This window comes from Sceloporus undulatus, chromosome 2 (assembly GCF_019175285.1).
Source record: "Sceloporus undulatus isolate JIND9_A2432 ecotype Alabama chromosome 2, SceUnd_v1.1, whole genome shotgun sequence".
NCBI classification, from domain to species: Eukaryota; Metazoa; Chordata; class Lepidosauria; order Squamata; family Phrynosomatidae; genus Sceloporus; species Sceloporus undulatus.
The window spans coordinates 238587264-238605586 of record NC_056523.1 but is presented as its reverse complement, the minus strand read 5'-3'; the positions used below and the strand labels follow the sequence as shown (position 1 = coordinate 238605586).

General features: G+C 39.8%; 1 protein-coding gene across 50 annotated transcripts in view; it reads right to left on the bottom strand.

Annotated features, from left to right (window-relative positions):
• PTPRD (protein tyrosine phosphatase receptor type D) overlaps window positions 1–18323 on the bottom strand; it is a 1118901-nt gene that overhangs the window by 275220 nt on the left and 825358 nt on the right. For 27 of the 50 annotated variants that reach the window (XM_042455424.1, XM_042455430.1, XM_042455428.1 and 24 more), the window contains exon 8: window positions 8800–8945. In XM_042455424.1, coding sequence (XP_042311358.1) covers window positions 8800–8945 — 146 coding nt within the window. Of the gene's footprint in view, window positions 1–8796; window positions 8946–18323 lie in introns of all 50 variants that reach the window. The other 23 variants (XM_042455420.1, XM_042455423.1, XM_042455433.1 and 20 more) reach the window with 1 other exon arrangement.

Genomic DNA, 18323 nt, shown 5'->3' with positions numbered 1-18323 from the left:
GTCTTTACAAATCTTCTACAGAAACATGGAAAATGCAACTGCATGAGCAGGCACAAACCGTGAGAATGCTGATGGATCCTGGCATTAACTTATTTTTTTTCTTAAGGATTATCAGACCTCTTTTTCCCACTTTGTGGCTTAAAGTTATATTTCTGTGTGCAAAAATAGCCTGTATTTAAAAAAAGAAGAAGATGTAGGCAAAACTCCCAAAAGATTTGTTGATCTCTAGCTCTGTAAGTCTGACCACAGAGGCACCTTGTAGCTAAAGAATTTGACAGAGCTGAGACCTTTCCCCTTCTGGCTCAGCTGAAAACAATTCTGAGCTTTTAGACCATTTAGTGTATATACAAACAGTGCTTAATTTAATGCTGAATTAGCACAGTACTAATTGGCCAATGCTTTTTAGCACTAAAAACATTACACACTTTTAATGCTTTAAGGTTACACATATTTAAAGGTAGAGGCTGGAGCAGCAGGGCGAGGAAAATTTACATTCCTGAAAAGCATAAGAAATTACATGATGGTAGGAAGAGAAATATTTGAAGACTTAGGGGGAGGGATGAAAAAGGGGCTTTCTTGACTGTCCAAGAATCCTGACAAGGAGAATCTGTTTGAAGAGCCTTCCTCATTTTCTCCTGGCCATGAACATAATAACTACTTCCACCTACTGGTGGCATCACTGGGTTTGGTGTCATCTAGTGCAATAACTCGTTGTGTCACCCTCCATTGACATCCTCCCATACCACACCATTCAGAATCCATAATAATGTTTTTGTACTAATGTGTATGCATAAACCATAATTCCCATATATCACTGAATGTAATTTTATTTTTAAAGTAATTTTTGAAAAATATTATGGGAACTACAATTTATGAGTAACATTAGTGCAACAAAGCATTACTAAGGATTCTGTGGATTCATTCTATGGATGAAATGGGAGGAGGTGACATAATGAGTGACTGCATTGGGTGACGCCAACCCTAGGGATGTCACTAGTTTGGCCCCTGTTCACCACCCGATTTCTAGCAAAAGTTGGCTTAGGAGCTTTGGTTTGCTGGACTCCAAACTTCTGCAGGAGCGATGAATCATTACAATGGTCCACCCACAGAGCCTAAAGGATCCAGAAAGATTCTTGGATGTCCGGGGGGGGGGGGTCCAGCTGCTAGAGTTCGTGATTCTGCTGGTGCGCTGGTTAATCTGTGGAATAGGGAATAGCCCAGGGAATTATCACAGTTGCTCCAAAGCATCCTTTAGAATGGATACAAAGCACAGGCTTCATTTCCCTGAGCTCTTCAGAAAACCAAGCAGAAAACAAAACCAGTGACTGGACTGAAGTCTGTTCTGAAGGTTCATAGCTTGGAGGGTGTTCTTGTACCCAGAGCTGCACCTGGAACCCCAGGTTGCTGTGGTGGTCAAGAGCATCTTTGCTCAGTTTCAGCTGGTGCACTAGCTGCACTCTTTCTTAAGGAAGACAGATGCAGCCACAGGTTCATGATTTCATTACCTCCCAATTAGAGTATTGTCATGCACTCTACATAGGGCTGCCCTTGAAAAGCATGCAGAAGCTGCAATTAGTGCAAAATTCGGCAGCCAGACTCATGTCAGGAGTATAATTTATAGACCATATAACACCTGTCCTGCAAGAACTGCAGAGGTTTCCAATTTGCTTCCAAGCTCAATTCAAGGTGTTTCAAGGAAATCTCAGAAAAATTTCCTCCTCTCATATGAGCCTGGCAGAAATTTTAGATCTTCAGAGTAGGTCCGGTAGTGTTGTGTGTCCCAATCTCTCAGGAAGTTAGTTTGGTGGGTACATTTAATAGGGCTTTCTCTGTAGCAGTGTTTTGACTATGGAACTCCCTGGCCAAGGAAGGTAGGCTGGCCCCAACACTTTTAAAGCTTCTAGTGGGCAACCAAAATAGTGCTCTTCTGATGGCAGTCAGTGTTTGGAATTGATGTTTTAAACTTTTAAAAACTGGATTCTAGCATTATTTTTAGTCTGCTTTTAGGAATTTTAAAACAGTATTTTAATGTGTTTTAAAAATGTTTTTTCTCTTTGTATTGTTTTAATTGAGTTTTATTTGTTCATTGCCTCAGGAGCCCTTGTGGGCTGGGCAGCAATGCTGAAATACTTTATATAATTATTATTAATCACAAATTATCCTGCCCTTCTAATAACTTGTACTTCCAGCAATCTTGAGCTAAACTAGGATAGGATCTTGACAGCCCACAAAGGGCAAACCAGAATCTGAACGTGGACAGTGACCAGCTCCAACAAAGTTCCAACTAAACTGAAGGCTTTCATCTTTATAGGGCCAGGGTACTATTGTCTAGGACACCAGCATCCCATATCAGTTTCCAGTTAGTGTCTTGCCTGTACTCCTTGAAGCAGGGCTTCTGGGGGCAGTGTGCACATCTCCTCCTTCGCTGTCCTGTACTTTTCCTGATGAGTAAAAGGACAGGATGGCATGGGGGCAGTATGTGTGCGGGGATACAGGGAGAGCACAGGGGTGGGGGTTTGTGTGGGAGAATACGGGATGGCACAGGAGATTAGGAGTGTGTGGGGGGACAGCACAGGGAGGAGTATATGGGGAGGGCCTCACCAAGTGTCACCCCCTTCTGGGGTGTCACTCGGTGCATGCCGAACCACCACACCCTCTACAAGCGAAGTTATTGCCTGTACTGGCAGACAGACATTGTGGAATGTAAAACTGCTGCTGTAAAATTATTCAGGAAAATAGGGCTCTAGGAAAGCTATTCCTAGGGATTCACATTCCGATATCTCTGGTCTATGGAAACACAGGTGACAGGCTGGAGTTGAGGCTTGCTAACCTCTGTACAGAACTTCCAGAATTTGTGGTCATAGTGTTTGTGATACAACTAGTTCTTCCAGATTGTGTAAGAGTCAGGCTGATGATCAGGAAGGTGTAAGATAACATATCCTAGGTTACTGTTGGCTATTAGATATCGATTACATTATTACATGTCTCACATACATATCCATGCACAGGTTCCCCACCCTCTTTCCTCCATATTACTCTTCACATCTAATATAAGGTAAAGGCCAAGTCTCCCTTATCTGCAAAATATTCCAAAAACCAAAACTGTTTTCTTGGGTCACTGAGATAGTGACAAGTGTACTATCTGATGGTTCAATAAATATGAACTTTGTTTCATGCATAAAATTATTAAACCATTTTATAAAATTACCTTCAGGCTATGTGTATAAGGGACATATAAAACATAACTAATTTTTTGGGTTTAGATTTGGGTCCCATCTCCAAGATAACTCATTATGTATGTATATAAAAATGCAGGTATTCCAAAATAAATAAATAAATAAATAAATAAATAAATAAATAAATTTTAAACTTCTAAAAACATACATAACAATCAATTCCGATTTAGAATTAGTAACAGCAATAAATAAATAATGACAATATAATTGCAAGCATAGTAATAGTAGCCATAGTATCATCATCATCATCATCATCATCATCATCATCATCATCATCAATTTATGAAAAACTAAAATATCGTCCCACAAAATCAAATGGGCAGAGTTAAATTGAAAAGAAAATGAGTTTTCATTGAAAACCATGTGCAGTATTATATTTACACAACACCTACAAAATACACAGATAGAATTTCATGCACAACACAGTAAATGGAAAAGTGATACAAAACCAGATTCAAATGTATGCGGAGCATCTACACAAAAAGTAGCTTTACATGCACAATTTCAGACGAAGCTCCTTATAATGAGTCAGACCACTGGTCCATCTAGTCTAGTATTGTTGCCACTGACTGGTAGTAGCTTTCTAGGGTTTCAAGCAGGATTCCTTTCAAAACACATGGCAATGTTGGGCACTAAATTGTGGAATATCTGCATTCAAAACATGTGTCCCATCACTCAGTGGTGCCACTAGGTCTCCCAGCTGCCTTGGTTCTCTCCCCAAGGAGGAAGCGGAGGAAGCAGTGAGAGCAAGGAAGAGGTGAGCGAGCTTCCCTGAGGTGGAAAGCAAGGCAGTGGCAGCAGAGGGGTGAGCACATCCCGGGCAGCCCTGGGCAAGCAGGCAAGCAGGCAGATGTGTGACAAGTGGGGAAGGCAACGGAGGCCACTGCCTGGTGACCGCTTCCCTGTCTGGCCAAGGAGAGGCAGCAAGTGATCAAGGGAGTGGGAAGGGAAGACCGGGCAAGCCGCCACTGCATCCCCCTTGGCAGCCCCCCACACTGTGAGTCACAAAGCCTGGTGATGCTACTACTACCACTCAGTGATAGCTGATGGTTCCAATTTCAATTATGTGGCAAATTCACTCAAAGTTTTAATCCAAACTTTAAAAGCGCTCTCAAAGATTCAGCACAGTGGATAGCTTCCTTAAAATTAGAAAATTGGCATGGATTCCAAATTCCACATACTTATGAACCACCCTCTGTCAGGCCTGTAGCTAGGCTGGGGCAACCGGGGCACCACCCTGGGGGCCCCAGCCAAAGGCCCCCCCAAATGGTGGTGCGCCAAGATGGCACCCACGGTGCACGGTAGAACTCGGGAGCATGTGAACACTCTGCCCTACCGAGCCCTACTTTCTGCCCCAGGACCCTAAAGGCCTAGCTACAGGCCTGCCCCCTGTCTTTGCTACCACTAAGATACAGTCCCTTTCCATACACTTCAGGGTTACTGTATATTCAGTTGAAAAGGTGTTTGTAGAACCACTAATACTGCAGCAAATGGTAAAATACTTACTTATACAAGATACCTATATTAAGATACAGTCAGCCCTTGGTATCTGAGAGGGATCCATTCCGGACCCACCACGGATACCAAAATTCTCAAATGCTCAATTTCCGCTGTCCCCAATGGTGGTGTGCACACATGGCCATGCCACCATTAAGAACAATGGAAAAATGGAACTTCAATGGCGGTGCGTGCACTTGACCACGTTAGGGTCAAAGGACTTAATGGCAGTGCGGCCATGTGCACACACCAGCACTGGATGGGGGGCTGTGGGAGCAACGCAGGCTTGCTGTCCACGGATGCTTGAATCTGTGGATGACAAGATCATGGATACTGAGGGCCAATTGTTTTTATATCTTGTTATCAAGTCAGCTTTGACTTCTGTTGATCATATGAATTCTGGTGACCACCAAGAAATGTTGTTATTAATAGTTAGATCTTACACATCTAGAGCTGTGGCTTCCTTGACTGATTCAATCCACCTTTAATGTGGGCTTCCTTTTTTCTCCTACTGTCTTCAACTTAACCAACCTTTACCTTCTCTTCTAATGAGACATATCTCATGATGTTCCCAAACTATAATGGCTTCAGTTTAGTCATTTTGGCTTCCAGTGAGAATTTTGGCCTGATTTGTTCTTGAACTCATTTATCTGCCTTTTTGCTGGTCCATGATATCTGTAGAACTATTCCTTATCCAGTGGCACATTTCAAATAAGTTTATATACTTCCTGTCAGTTTCTGTCACTGCCCAGTTTTCACATTCATATACAAAAATATTATGGCACTAATGATCCAAACTTCGGTATTCTATTATAAAGTTTTACACCTGTGGACCCTTTACTGATTAACCAGTACCCTTTCATTTGCCCATAAATTTGAAATTGGTTTATAAAGCCAAGTGGTACAACCTCCTAGAGAGATAGCATGACAGTTTGAGTCCTGGACTACAGCTTTGAAGATTCAGGATTTGGAGGGACTTCCGGGACAATGGTGGAGTGATCAGACTCTTGTCACAGAAGCTGGTGGCAAACAGATCCAAACACAGCGTTTTAGCCAAATAAATTTAAAATTGAATTGGTTAAAAATGCCCCCCTCCCCAATAAAGGGGACTTGGGTGGGCTCATGGGGATTGGAATCAATGCCCAGCTTCAGAGATTCCCAAGGGAGAAGTACCTTGAGAGGAATGACATGGCGCTTACTGTAGATTACAAGCAATCCACAGCTGCATTTGAGAGCTGATTTTAAGTGTTTAGAAACTCTCTTTGGACTAAGGAATAGAAACAAGTTGGTGCATAGATAAAAAGTTCTTCCAGTGTAACTCTCCACTGGAGGTAAGGGAGAGACAAGTAGACCTGTGGTGACGGATTTGGTGTTAATTAATAGAGCTGTGTGGAAAGGGAAAGTGGGCATATTAAAGAGTGGAGAAGACAAGAGACAAGGACCAGTTCAAAAACTGAAGAGAACTTAAGGAATAAAGTTTTGATAAAGAAGAACTGATAATGATTAAACTGAACGAATAGAGACTGTCAAAATAAAACTGTCATAATTAACTGCTGATATAAGTTCGGTTTAACATGGATGAGAAAGGATTTTTGGAAAGACACAAAGGGGAAAATGGCAAGGAATACAGTTTAATGGTGGACAAGAACAGTACAGGATGATGAGGAAAGGACGCACACTAAGCACAGAAGGAAGGTAGAGACGGAGAGGCAACCAGATGGAGCGAGGCTGAACTTTTAAATTGGAATTTATAATTTGATACTTTAATTAAGTTTAATTAAGTTTAAATTAATTAATTGCAAACAAAACAGGATTTTTATTTATTCTTTCCAGTTAATACTATTCATTGACCATATCCATCATGTATGTGAATTTCATTGATATAATATATACTGTAATAATATTGCTGTATTACATGGCAATATTACAGTGTACCCTTGTTATACGCTGGGGTGTGGTTCCAAGATCCCTTGTGTATAACAAAGTCCCTGGATGCTCAAGTCCCATTAAATATAATGACATAGCAAAATGGTGTCCCTTATAAAAAATGGAAAAATCAAGGTTTGATATTTGAAATGTATACTTTTTTGGAACATTTTCAAACTGTGGATGCTTGAATCTGTATATATGAAATCCGTGTATAAGAAGAGCCGACTGTATATTTAATGAAAATTGAAATAATACAATATAACAAGTACACTTGTTATTCCTGGCAACGTTTGTTTATATAAAATATTTTAACATCTATCAGTGAACTTAAATTTAAACTATCTAGATTAGAAAACATGTGGGTTTCACAAAGAGGTTCATTTTGTGAGCAAGCATATTTGCATGTCAGGAAATGTTTTAAAGAAAAAAAACCACAGAAGAACTACTGTTGTTGTTGATGTTGTTGTATGCCTTCAAGTCATTTCCAAATTAAGACAAACCTAAGGCAAACCTATTATGAAGTTTTCATGGCAAGATTTGTTTGGAGGGAGCTTGCCTTTGCCTCCCTCCAAGACTGGAGGGTGTGATTTTCCCAAGGCCATCCATGGCCAAGCAGGGATTGTAACCCTGGTTTCCAAAATTGTAGTCCAATGCTCAAATCACTGGCTCTCTAACAAACATTGATTATGACCTTTTTATTTTTTTAGAAGATGCATTGGGGGGGGGGGGGTTGGAAATAGATATATTTATTTGTTTGTTTTTATTCAAGAAAAATAAACTCCATTATGATCTATAGCTTTATCTAACCCCTAATGGGACAGAAGAGATGCTCCCAGCAAGACCTATAAAACATTTTTAAGAAGAATTTCCATGCAAAGGGGGGAAAGGAACGCACAACACAGAATTATTGCAGCATGGCACCATAATTACACAGTTCTCCACCTTTATTTTTAATGCCACAAGAGTGTATTACTGAGTGGGATGTTACAACCTACCATTTACTATCAATTAATCAATAACTTCATTCACAATCTGGCATATCTATTCATTTTTTCACATTAGCCTGAAACTACCAGGGGGTTAAATAGTGCAAGTAATAAAGTAAATTTACATATGAAATGCTATCAATATACACAGGGCCCTCACAAGAGGAGGCAGGTGAGGAGCACACAACTTTAGTACACTGAGCAATATGAACAGGAGAAGCAGGTAAGAATGCAGCAGGGGACTACCAATGCCATATTTAACAGCTATTGCTTATACAGGTTGAATCTCCCTTATCCTTGGGACCATAAATGTTTTACCTTTTTTTCCAGATTCTTGATATTTGCATATACATAGTGAGTTATCTTGGAAATGGGACCCACATCTAAACATGAATGTCATTTATGTTTATACATACATACACACACACACACACACACACAGTCTGAAGGTAATTTTGTGCACAATGTTTTTAATAATTTTGTGCATGAAGCAAAGTTTGTGTACACTGAACTATCAGAAAGCAAGATGTCACTATCTCAGCTACTCATGTGGACCATTTTGGATTTTGGAATATGTCCAATTTCAGAATTACAGATAAGGGAGAATCAACCTGTATTATTACTGCATTATTTTCTTTATACTGATTTAAAAGGCTTCTCTTCAACATAAGACTCAGGCATCCTTCTCTCTCCTGAGTAAAGGTAGTCCTTGACTATGGTTGAAAAAAAAAGCAACTTCATTCATTTCCCCAAAAATTGTAGTTCAAATTCTAGCAGGCTTTTACATAGTATTCACCACTGACAATACTGTGCATATGCATTTCTGCTTCTTGCCCCAAAGGTCATTGATATGTAGAGCGTAACCAGCACGCTCTGGTGGAACACAGAGAATACAAAGCAAGAAAATTAAAACATTCACAGCACATCGTAGTCCCCTTCTGGTCAGTGGTTTGTATGGATGAGCCTTATGAATAGAATTAAACTCCTCTTTGGGGAGAAATCTGAGTGACATTAATCTTTTTTGTTCTGATAGGCCACTGTGATAATCAGCACTGCCATTTTAAAATTATCATTGTTCAGAAACAGTAGGGAATAATCAAGTGATATTAAAGTAAATGTTTTTCAGAGGAACAGAACAATGGACCTAATACCTCAAATCTCTGATTGCTGACTTTCTTGCCCTTTTTGTTCCAGACAATTTTAGGCCTTGGGTCTCCCGTAGCTTGGCAGATGAAGGATGCGACTCCCCCAGAGACCCCTGTCTGGTCAACGGGTGTTCTTGTAAACTTTGGTGGTGCTAAAAAAGAAAACAGCAAAATAAATCTAAGCAAGAAATATCCAACATGATGTGTCAAGCTGTCAAAAATAATAAAACAGAAATCTTTTGTTTTGCCACAAACAATATTAACTCTTAGAGTGACATTTAAAAGGAAATGCAAGCTGGTACAAAAAACCAAAAACAAAACCTAGACTTATTTCAATATCCCTAGAAAGAATTTTCAGCTAGAAATTAGCATGCTAGTTACTTGTAGGTCATTACACTCGATCATTTTCACATTATACATAAATCAGAGGTGGGTGGCTTTTTAGCTCACATATGTATAACAATTTACACATATGTAGGATCAAGACACATTATTTCTACAAATGTAGATGAATGATTTTTTATGGAAGGATTTTGAAAAGGTTAATCATTACACATCCATGTAAAGAGGGGGAATAACATGCATATGTTTCAATACTGATACTTTAAAAAGAAAAACCAATTTTATTTGCAAAATGATTCCAATAATTTTTTTGGATTTTTTTCTTGCTCAAATAAAAAAATACATACATTCCTCAAAACGTTTTTAAAAAATAATTACATGATTTTTTTTAAAAAAAATATGCATTTTCACTTCTGACTTACTTTATGTTAATAACAAAAATATAAGAGAAGATAATGCAGTAGTTTAGGCCATGTCTGATAATTTAATCCTGTGAAGGGAGAAGTGTGGTCTGCAAGCACCATTTCCCCCAAAAAACTCTTTTTGTGGGCACCCCTCCCTGATAGCCATTCTAAACTGATCTTATAAAATGATTCACACCCATTCCTACCTGGGCTGAGGACAAGTTCACCATGTTTTGAGCCCTTTTCCCCCAAAAGGAAAGTAACCTAGAAGTCAACTTCCAGGCTGCATTCTTTTAAAATGGGGGGGGGGGCTAAAGTGAATCTTTCCTAGGCCTAAAATGGCTCAGAGAAGGGAGCATTGGGGAGCAATACAGGATAAATAAATAAATAAATAAGACAGACCCCTTGATGCAGACCCCTAACCTTTCACAGTTACCCATCCTAAATTAAACATTAAAAGGGAAGAGAACTGGGCCACTCCATAAGCTTTGTTAAGAGATGTCCCTTGCTTCACCTCTCCGGTAACTACAGTGGATCCTTGTTATACGCTGGGGTTTGGTTCCAAGATAACAAAATCCGTGTATGCTCAAGTCCCATTAAGTATAATGACATAGCAAAATGGTGTCCCTAATAAAAAAAATGGAACATCAAGGTAAATTTATACTTTTTTGGAACATTTTCAAACTGTTTATGCTTAAATCCGTGTATAAAAAATCCGTGTATAAGAAGGGCCGACTGTACAGCCACCACACCAGGCTGAAACTGAAGGCCTTATGGAATAAGAAAACTTCATCAGCTTTGAGAAAAGGTGAGAGTTATAGGACTTCTCCCTCCACATTAAATAAATAATAAAATAAAAATAATAAAACTTTTATTTATATCCTGCTTTTCTGTGGCAAGACGTTAAACACGTTAAAATCTACATTTACAAATTTATGTCCCAAATTCCCCCCCCCCTTAAAACAGGATTAAACAAGTTACAATTAAAATATCTATTAAAAGCACAATAAAAATATAGCAAGGACAGAGCGGTGGGCTGATACATGATGTGAGGGGCAGTCATTCTAGGTCATTCACCTACAACTGCCACTTTCCCTTTATTAGTTCCTACCTAAAACTGCCAGCCCATGCAACTGCCACCCCATGCAACCAGAGATGGACATGGGAAAGTATATGAACTTGTCCATTGCTTTGGTTCATACTATCAGAAGGAGTGATTTTTCTTCTATATTCCTCCAGAAGATAGGGCCATTATCAGGGGTACACTCGAAGAACACTCACATGCTGAGATATGGTGGGTGATTGTTTTGGACTTGGTCTTTTCAATAATATTGTCAACTCCAGCTGTGACAGGCATTTCTATGTTGCCCCAAATTTCTCCTACATCAGAAATTTGAGTTTTTTTTAAGGGAGGGCAGGTAATGTTTTGTGTTTTGCTACTCTTGGAGGCCACCAGAAGTATTGGAGAATGGGCTGACCTCCAGGGTGGAAAAAAAGTGTGCCAATCGTCATATTTTCTCATATTTTGGGGCATTATTTTTCATTCTACTGCTCACAGTGGGTGCTTGGGATGACAGCCTGTCCCTCAGCCCCACAAAGATGCTCACTCTGTTACATTTCAAGAGCAGATATATATTTTTTAATTATCTCAGGATTTTTAATTCTATAATTATTTCTTCTTCGGATGTCTTTTACACTCACTTTTTATATTGTGATCTTAAGAGCTGCAACTATCTTGGGGGGTATTATTATTATTATTATTACTACTATTGATCTGCCATCTGAGCTGTGAAACTTTTTGGGCTGATGAGAAGGCTAAAAATGGTTTCATGAAATCAGTTTTGACAGATGAAGAACAGAAGAAAGTCTAAACAAGGCAATGGAATGTACAAGTATTTTATCAGATACAAAGGCCTAAAACCAAACCGTACATTAAGTATGTTTGCATGTAACAGTAGTCTGGTAGCCCTAAAAATCTCCTGAAGCCAATTGGGATGGAGAAGTTGCTTAGAAGGTGCATGAAGTTAAAATGTCCACTGCCTGCTATTTCCCCACTTCGAGTTATTTATTGACTACATTTCTACCTTATTTTTCAGGTCAAGCTCTCACAACGAACTTACATGAAAATGTGTAGTTTTTTGTGGTTTTTTTGTTTTTAGTAAATAGCCAATTAATACAATGAATTTGTGGATAAAAATACAAAAAAAAAGCAGATCTGCTCAGTCTTATAAAACATACAAAAACAGCAGGAATATTATTTGAGAAATAGGAAGAAGAGAGGTCATCTCCTCTTACATAAAGCACAAGGAAAGTAATTTTTTCCCCTGCACACGAATATACTCATTTATGGAAAACTAATAGCAGAAAATCTTCCAAGATGTTTAATAATTTAAAGAGATTTGTGTGTCAAAAAAATCCAATAATCAGAACCTGAATTAACACGGGCTCTGTTACCCTGAGGCCAAATAGGCCCTCTGACATTTGTCATACACCAATGTGCTGAAATCTAACTAGGACATGCAGATGTATTAGCTGAAGAATCCTTGAGCACAGCTGCTGCAATCTTGTCCTCTTGCAGAACTGATCAGCCTTCATACTGTATATCCAATGCATTTGAGCGAGGCTACAAAAGGCATTGAAATGAGTATTCAGGGTCAGTAAATTCACTATGGGCTGAAATAGAGTGGCAGAAGGGGCGGCTTGAAGCCACCCCTTCCGAAGGTGGATTATGGCCATGGCATCTGCATGCCACGCCCCCAATCCATCTTGAAGCTGCCCAAAAAAGGTGTGGCAAAGTACTGCCTCTCTTTGGGATGGCAAAAAGCTGACTTTGTGCCCATGCCCTGGCTGGAAGCTGGCTTCATGATGCTCTGGTGGCATACAGCATTTAAACACTGAGCTGTTGGAGTGTCATGAAGCCGCCCAAGTGTAAATGGCCAGATGGCTTCCAGCCGGCTTGGGAGTGTGTGGCATGTAAACACTGTGCTCCCAAGCCATGCAGAAGGCAGATTAACTTGCTGGTTTGTTCCAGCTCTATGGCAATTATCACATGGAGCCTTACTGTGGCTAAAATGTGGCTAAATCATTCCCAAAGCGCACAGGTATGATAGCTAATCACACTTGCCTCCTGTAATTTAATCATCATTGGGGCATCTCACTCTCTCCTGTTATCAAAGCATTTGTGGAGCAGCCATTTCTCCAATAATGATAACGGAAGTTCCCATTGTTGAAAAATGGCTGCTCCATGAATGCTTTGATGACAGGAGAGGAGCAGGACACCTCAACGATGATTAAATCATGGATGACAAGCATGATTGGCTATCACACTTGTGCGCTTTGAGAATGATTTAGCCACGTTTTAACCTTGTAAGCTTCCATGATAATCGCATTTGCAGTTTGCTGAGTTAGGCTAAATCAGCAGTGCAGAAATAATCCAGTTTGCCATCATTTTAACTGACATGGCTCAGTGCTATGGGATTCCCAGAATTCCATAACATTGAGCCATGGTAGGTAAAGTAGTGTCAAACAGGATTATTACTGTACGGCAGATGCAGCTTTAATTTCCTTAATTGTTCAAAGGATTCTCAAACTCCTGGCCATTGAAGAGAAGCGGGATTGGCCAAATCATTCTCTTCACCCTCCTGTACCTCACTCACCCTTAAAATAAAGCAGATTGCAGGTGATTGAGATAAGAATTTGTAATTGCTTTGCTTACAACTTACCAACAATACAAATTGTTCTGTGAGTCAAAATAGCTTTATTTATGATGCAGCTAAAAACAAATCCCATGCTGGGAAAACAGAACTGGACTCTCAGTATCTTTGCCACTAAACTCCTACTTATTGACCTACAGCAGGTATTAACACTATTGTTCATCATAAAAGTCTGAATGTGCTTTGGGAGATAACTGTTTCTGGGACATATAAAATATAAGGGGGAGGAGGGTAGGTAAGCAGAAAAAGAACTTCTCCTTTTTGCAGCTCAGACTTTGGAGGACAGGCTGTTCTCATTCTGACAAAGCTCACCCAGAAACTAACACGTTTAGTAAATTTAAGGAACAAACCAGGATAATATTAAGAATTACTGGCCTAGGCTAAGGATGGAATGAATATTAAAATATATATTCAAAAATAGTTGAACATGGGTTTCTCAAATGTAAGGAAATCCTGATAGGAGGAATCAGAGGGGTGAAACAAATACGCAAAGTAAACCAACTTCTAGTCGCTTTTAAGATGGGGCATTTAGACAGTACACAAGGTGAAAGCTGATGGAAAGGGAAACAAAGGCGGGATACAGACGGGCAAAAAGGGGTGTGTTCATGACGTCATGAAGGTATAGCCTTCAGACGGCCCTTACCTGAATGCCGCCATGAACACGCCGCCCGCACGCCCCAAGCAGGAAGAAGCGGCATTAAAAAGGTGCCACTTTTCCCTGCTTCTTTTCTATATAGTGCGCAGCTGCGCAGCTCCATCTATAAGCTGCTGCACCGGTACGCCAGAATTGCTACGCCGCTAATTTAAGTTGCCCATTTAAAAGCTCCGTGTCTGCTGCGTCGCATAATGAGTCGGGGTCCTGGAACATGCGCAGTTTGCAGTCAGGCTTTAATTGCAGCGTCAGATGCCATGCAGGTGTGGAAGCTGCAGCACAGCTGCAGCGCATTTTAAGACTCCTAACCCTAACCCTAACCCTAACCTTAGAGCAACATGTACACATGCGCTGCTAGAATTGTGGAAAGTTTGGAATTTAAAGTGAACCCCTACACACATTCCTGCGCCATTTTCACCTAACAATAAAAAAACGCTAAAACTTTAAATATTTACATATGTACAAGGGAGGTGATGGGGGATGGTAGGGGGACAGCGGTGGCAGCGGCGACAGCTGTGGCTGTGCATTGCAGATTCAGCAAGAGCGCGGGGACCAAAGGAGAGGAGGCATCCATGATGCTGGTGACACTGGCAACGTGCAAGCGGACAAGGATGCCAACACCAGCTGATCACCAGCTGGCAGGAGACCACCATTGTTCTTGGGCAGGGCGGGGGGTAAAGTTTAAAGAGGCTTGGGTGCTTTAAATGTGCACATAGGCTTTCTGCCGCCTGTGCTGAATGCCGCAGCTGCGCAGCTGCGCATCCACCAGCCGGCAAAAGAAAAAAAAAAAGCCCCATTTTTGGTCACCCGTGAGGAGCTGCCTCTCTCTTTGCAGATCCTGCGAATTGGCGGTATGGAAACTGCGGGTCAGAAACGGCCCCAGGTGAGGCGTCTTCACTGCCCCCCATGTGGAAGCCCCATACACCTTAGCCACGCCCCCGGGGCGGGCGGTCCTGGAGGCTCCGTATTCAGCAGAATACACCTCCAAGATGTCTTCCCCTGCCCGTCTGTATCCCGCCAAAGCCATGCTCTGGGGTTAAAAACCAGAGCTAAAAGAAGCTGGGATACTCTGGCTGAAGGCAAAAAGTGAGCATCATTACATTGGCATATAAACAGCATGGAGCCAGTATGGGACTGCAGCAAAGGAAAAACGCAATGCTTGTCTTCTCCAGCCCCTATACATATAAGAATAGTAAAATGGTGTCCCTTATATAAAATGGCAAAATCAAAATTTGCTTTTTGCAATACAGTTCACCCTTTGTTTACGTGGGGGATCTGTTCCGGACTTCCCCAAGTAAAACAAATACTGCCTATGCTAGCATTAAAATGAATGGGGCTTGTGCACGCGGTGGCATGCCGGTGCGGCAGCACGCACGCATGCACACTATGGGCACACACCCCATTTGTCCCTATGGGACGTACCGCTCCTTCCTCCCCGCGCGGCTTTCAGCATATGTTGAAAGCTGCGTATGATGCAGGCGCACTGTGTGTGTGTGTGTGTGTAAAATATTTTCATGATATGAATGGTTTAATCTGTGCATAAATAATTCACGAATGTGGAGAGCTGGCTCAATTCTAGGGAAATGATAGGCTACATCCAGGCTAAATAGTTAAATATGGCTTTTCACAATTTTTCTTGTTGGTGTATTGGAGAAAAAAGCATAGAATGAACTTAAACACAGAAGAACTTGGTGTGGACCAGAAACAGACTGATTTGCTATCCCTTACTTTCTTGTACTGTAATTTCTAACACTTTGTGAAAAGTAAATATTTCCGTTAATGTGAAAATTGTCTTTAAATCATATGAATTGTTAACAGAGTTCAGGAGTTTGGGTTAGAAATGAAAAAAATACTTTATTATTATTTAATATGATTTCTGGATAATGTACATACCAACCCAGTAGGGATGTAATTTGTCACTGGTTATTTTTTCCTTGAAGGAAATAACATAATTTTAGCAATTTTCTTCCCACTGAAACAAAGGCATCAAGAAGAGATTATTTTGGAAGCTTATTTCCAGGTCAGGACTTATTCTGCATAAAATTTGTATGTGGTTATTTTGCACAGAAAACATTTTTTTTTTTTGTCTCTGTACTGAAAATCTTTCCATTCAAAAACATTATTTCCTGTGCAGAAAATGTTGTTTTCTGTATAGGGTAATCACATGAGAATTGTGCAGAATAAATCCAGAACCTGGAAAATTCTTGTCAGTTCAGGATTCTTATCAGGATTTTCCAATATCTGAAAGGCATGTTTTAAACTCATTTTTAAATGTTTGAAAATATTCATTCCATCTGTACTGAACAGCAAAATATTCAAACAATTTTAGAGGCAAGAGTGTTCCTTCTATAGTTAAAAACCCACAAGAAATCGTATCTGACATAATTAGCACAACTAGGCAACCAGCTTTTCAAATATGTTTGGAAATCTGACCTGCTCCTTGAATCAATTTTATCTTCTAAGAACCTACACACCTGAAAAACACACAGGCTCTAATGACAACAGCTAACAAATTAAGCTTAGTATCATTTAAAGGTGAGCACACAGCTAGTAAAACTCTGAAAAGCAATGTATCGCACAGCAGTAGCATCTTACAGCAGCTCAGAATTCAACTTTTTATTTGCATTCTAAGAAAATCAGTCTTGATAACTTTGATGTTATATATGTATTAAATGTGCCGTGTGATATGTAAAGGCAGCTGGGCCTGCAGAGAGTATATGATTTAAGCCATTATTCTCTCTCATTAGTTCAAACACTCTTTCCCCTGTGTTTGATAGTTTAGAAATTCTTTCAGACCTTTGCAACAGATAATCATGAAAACTGTAGGAGTAAGTGTTTCATCTTAACTAAAATGAACATTTATTATGTTATGTATCACGACGGTGTTGCTGTTTTTTTAAAAATAATTGAGTTTGGGTTAGTTTTTATTTCAATGGGTTAATAATTGACCAACCCATACCTTTCTGAAATGTTCATTTCCAACCCTTCCTTACAGAACTATGGTACATACATATTTCTAACTATATCTAACTTAATAACATACAGTTCACTCATACTTACATACACAGCAGAACAAGGTGGATGGGAGTAGGGGGCAAGGAAAGACAGCTAAAGAGTTCCTAGAGCTTTTAATTGATCTAGACTAATATTTAAATTTTTCCAAAAAAGGGGGAGCACTTATTTAATTTTTTTTGTCTAATTCCCTCCCATTCCACATATAGGTGATGACTTAAAAATATAGCTATACCTATACAACTATGGTCTATTTGAAGGACCAAAAATCCCTATAAGGAGCCGTCAGAACTTTAAGGCCTTCAGGAGGGGCCCTTCTCTCTTCTCACTATGTTTTCAGGCTTGTTTAGTAGGGAAAAGGAGATAAGGCCTTCTTGGTAGCTGTTCCTAGACATTGGAATTGCCTCCCTAGGGAGGCTAGGATGGCTCCTTACTCAACCTCCTTCCATTTCTAGGGCAAAAAAGACTCATTCCATCATGCTTTTAGAAATGGACTTGGATAGGTTTTTAATAATGTGCTGTGCTGTATATTTATATATACACTTCTGTGCCATTGGTTTCTATATAGTCTTATTTTAACAGCTTTAACTGTAGAAATTAACTTTTAAAAAAAATATCTATGTTTATACTTTTTATTGTCATGTTTATGTAGCTGTTAATCTGTATTTTTTAATAAATAGCAAGCTGCCTTAAATCCCATTAAAGTGTGATATAAAAGGGAAACGGTGGGATAGAAATGAATTAAATAAACGAATAAATAAATATTGCACTGTTTTTGACCTTAAGATGAGTTCAACAAGATCCTCCGTCTATACAGTCGGCCCTTCTTATACGCAGATTTTTTATACACTGATACAAGCATAAACGGTTTGAAAATGTTCAAAAAAAGTATAAATTTCAAATATCAAACCTTGATTTTCCATTTTTTATCAGGGACACCATTTTGCTATGTCATTATATTTAATGGGACTTGAGCATACATGGATTTTGTTATCCATGGGGGATCTTGGGACTAAACTCCAACGTATAACAAGGGTCCACTGTATATCGTTCTATATGGGGTATATCCATGGACTTCCAAATCTGTAAGTTAATAACTTAGGTCACAAGTTTCTGTGGAATCAATAGTCTGCATCCTTTTTCAATGAAGATTTTCATACCAGTGCTTTTGCCACTAAGAAAATGCCAGTAAAACGTTTAGGAAGTGTGTGTGTCTGAAAGCCTAATGCGCTTCCTAAATGTCAGAGAATTGTCCCGTCGCCTCCAGTGTCCCTGAATGTTCGGGAAGCAGCCATTTCCTATTAATGCAAAGTTTCCGTTAAAGGGAAATGGCTGCTCTCCAAACGATTCAGGGATGCTGGAGGTGAGGGGACAATTCCCTGACATTTAGGGAGCGTCAGGCTTTCA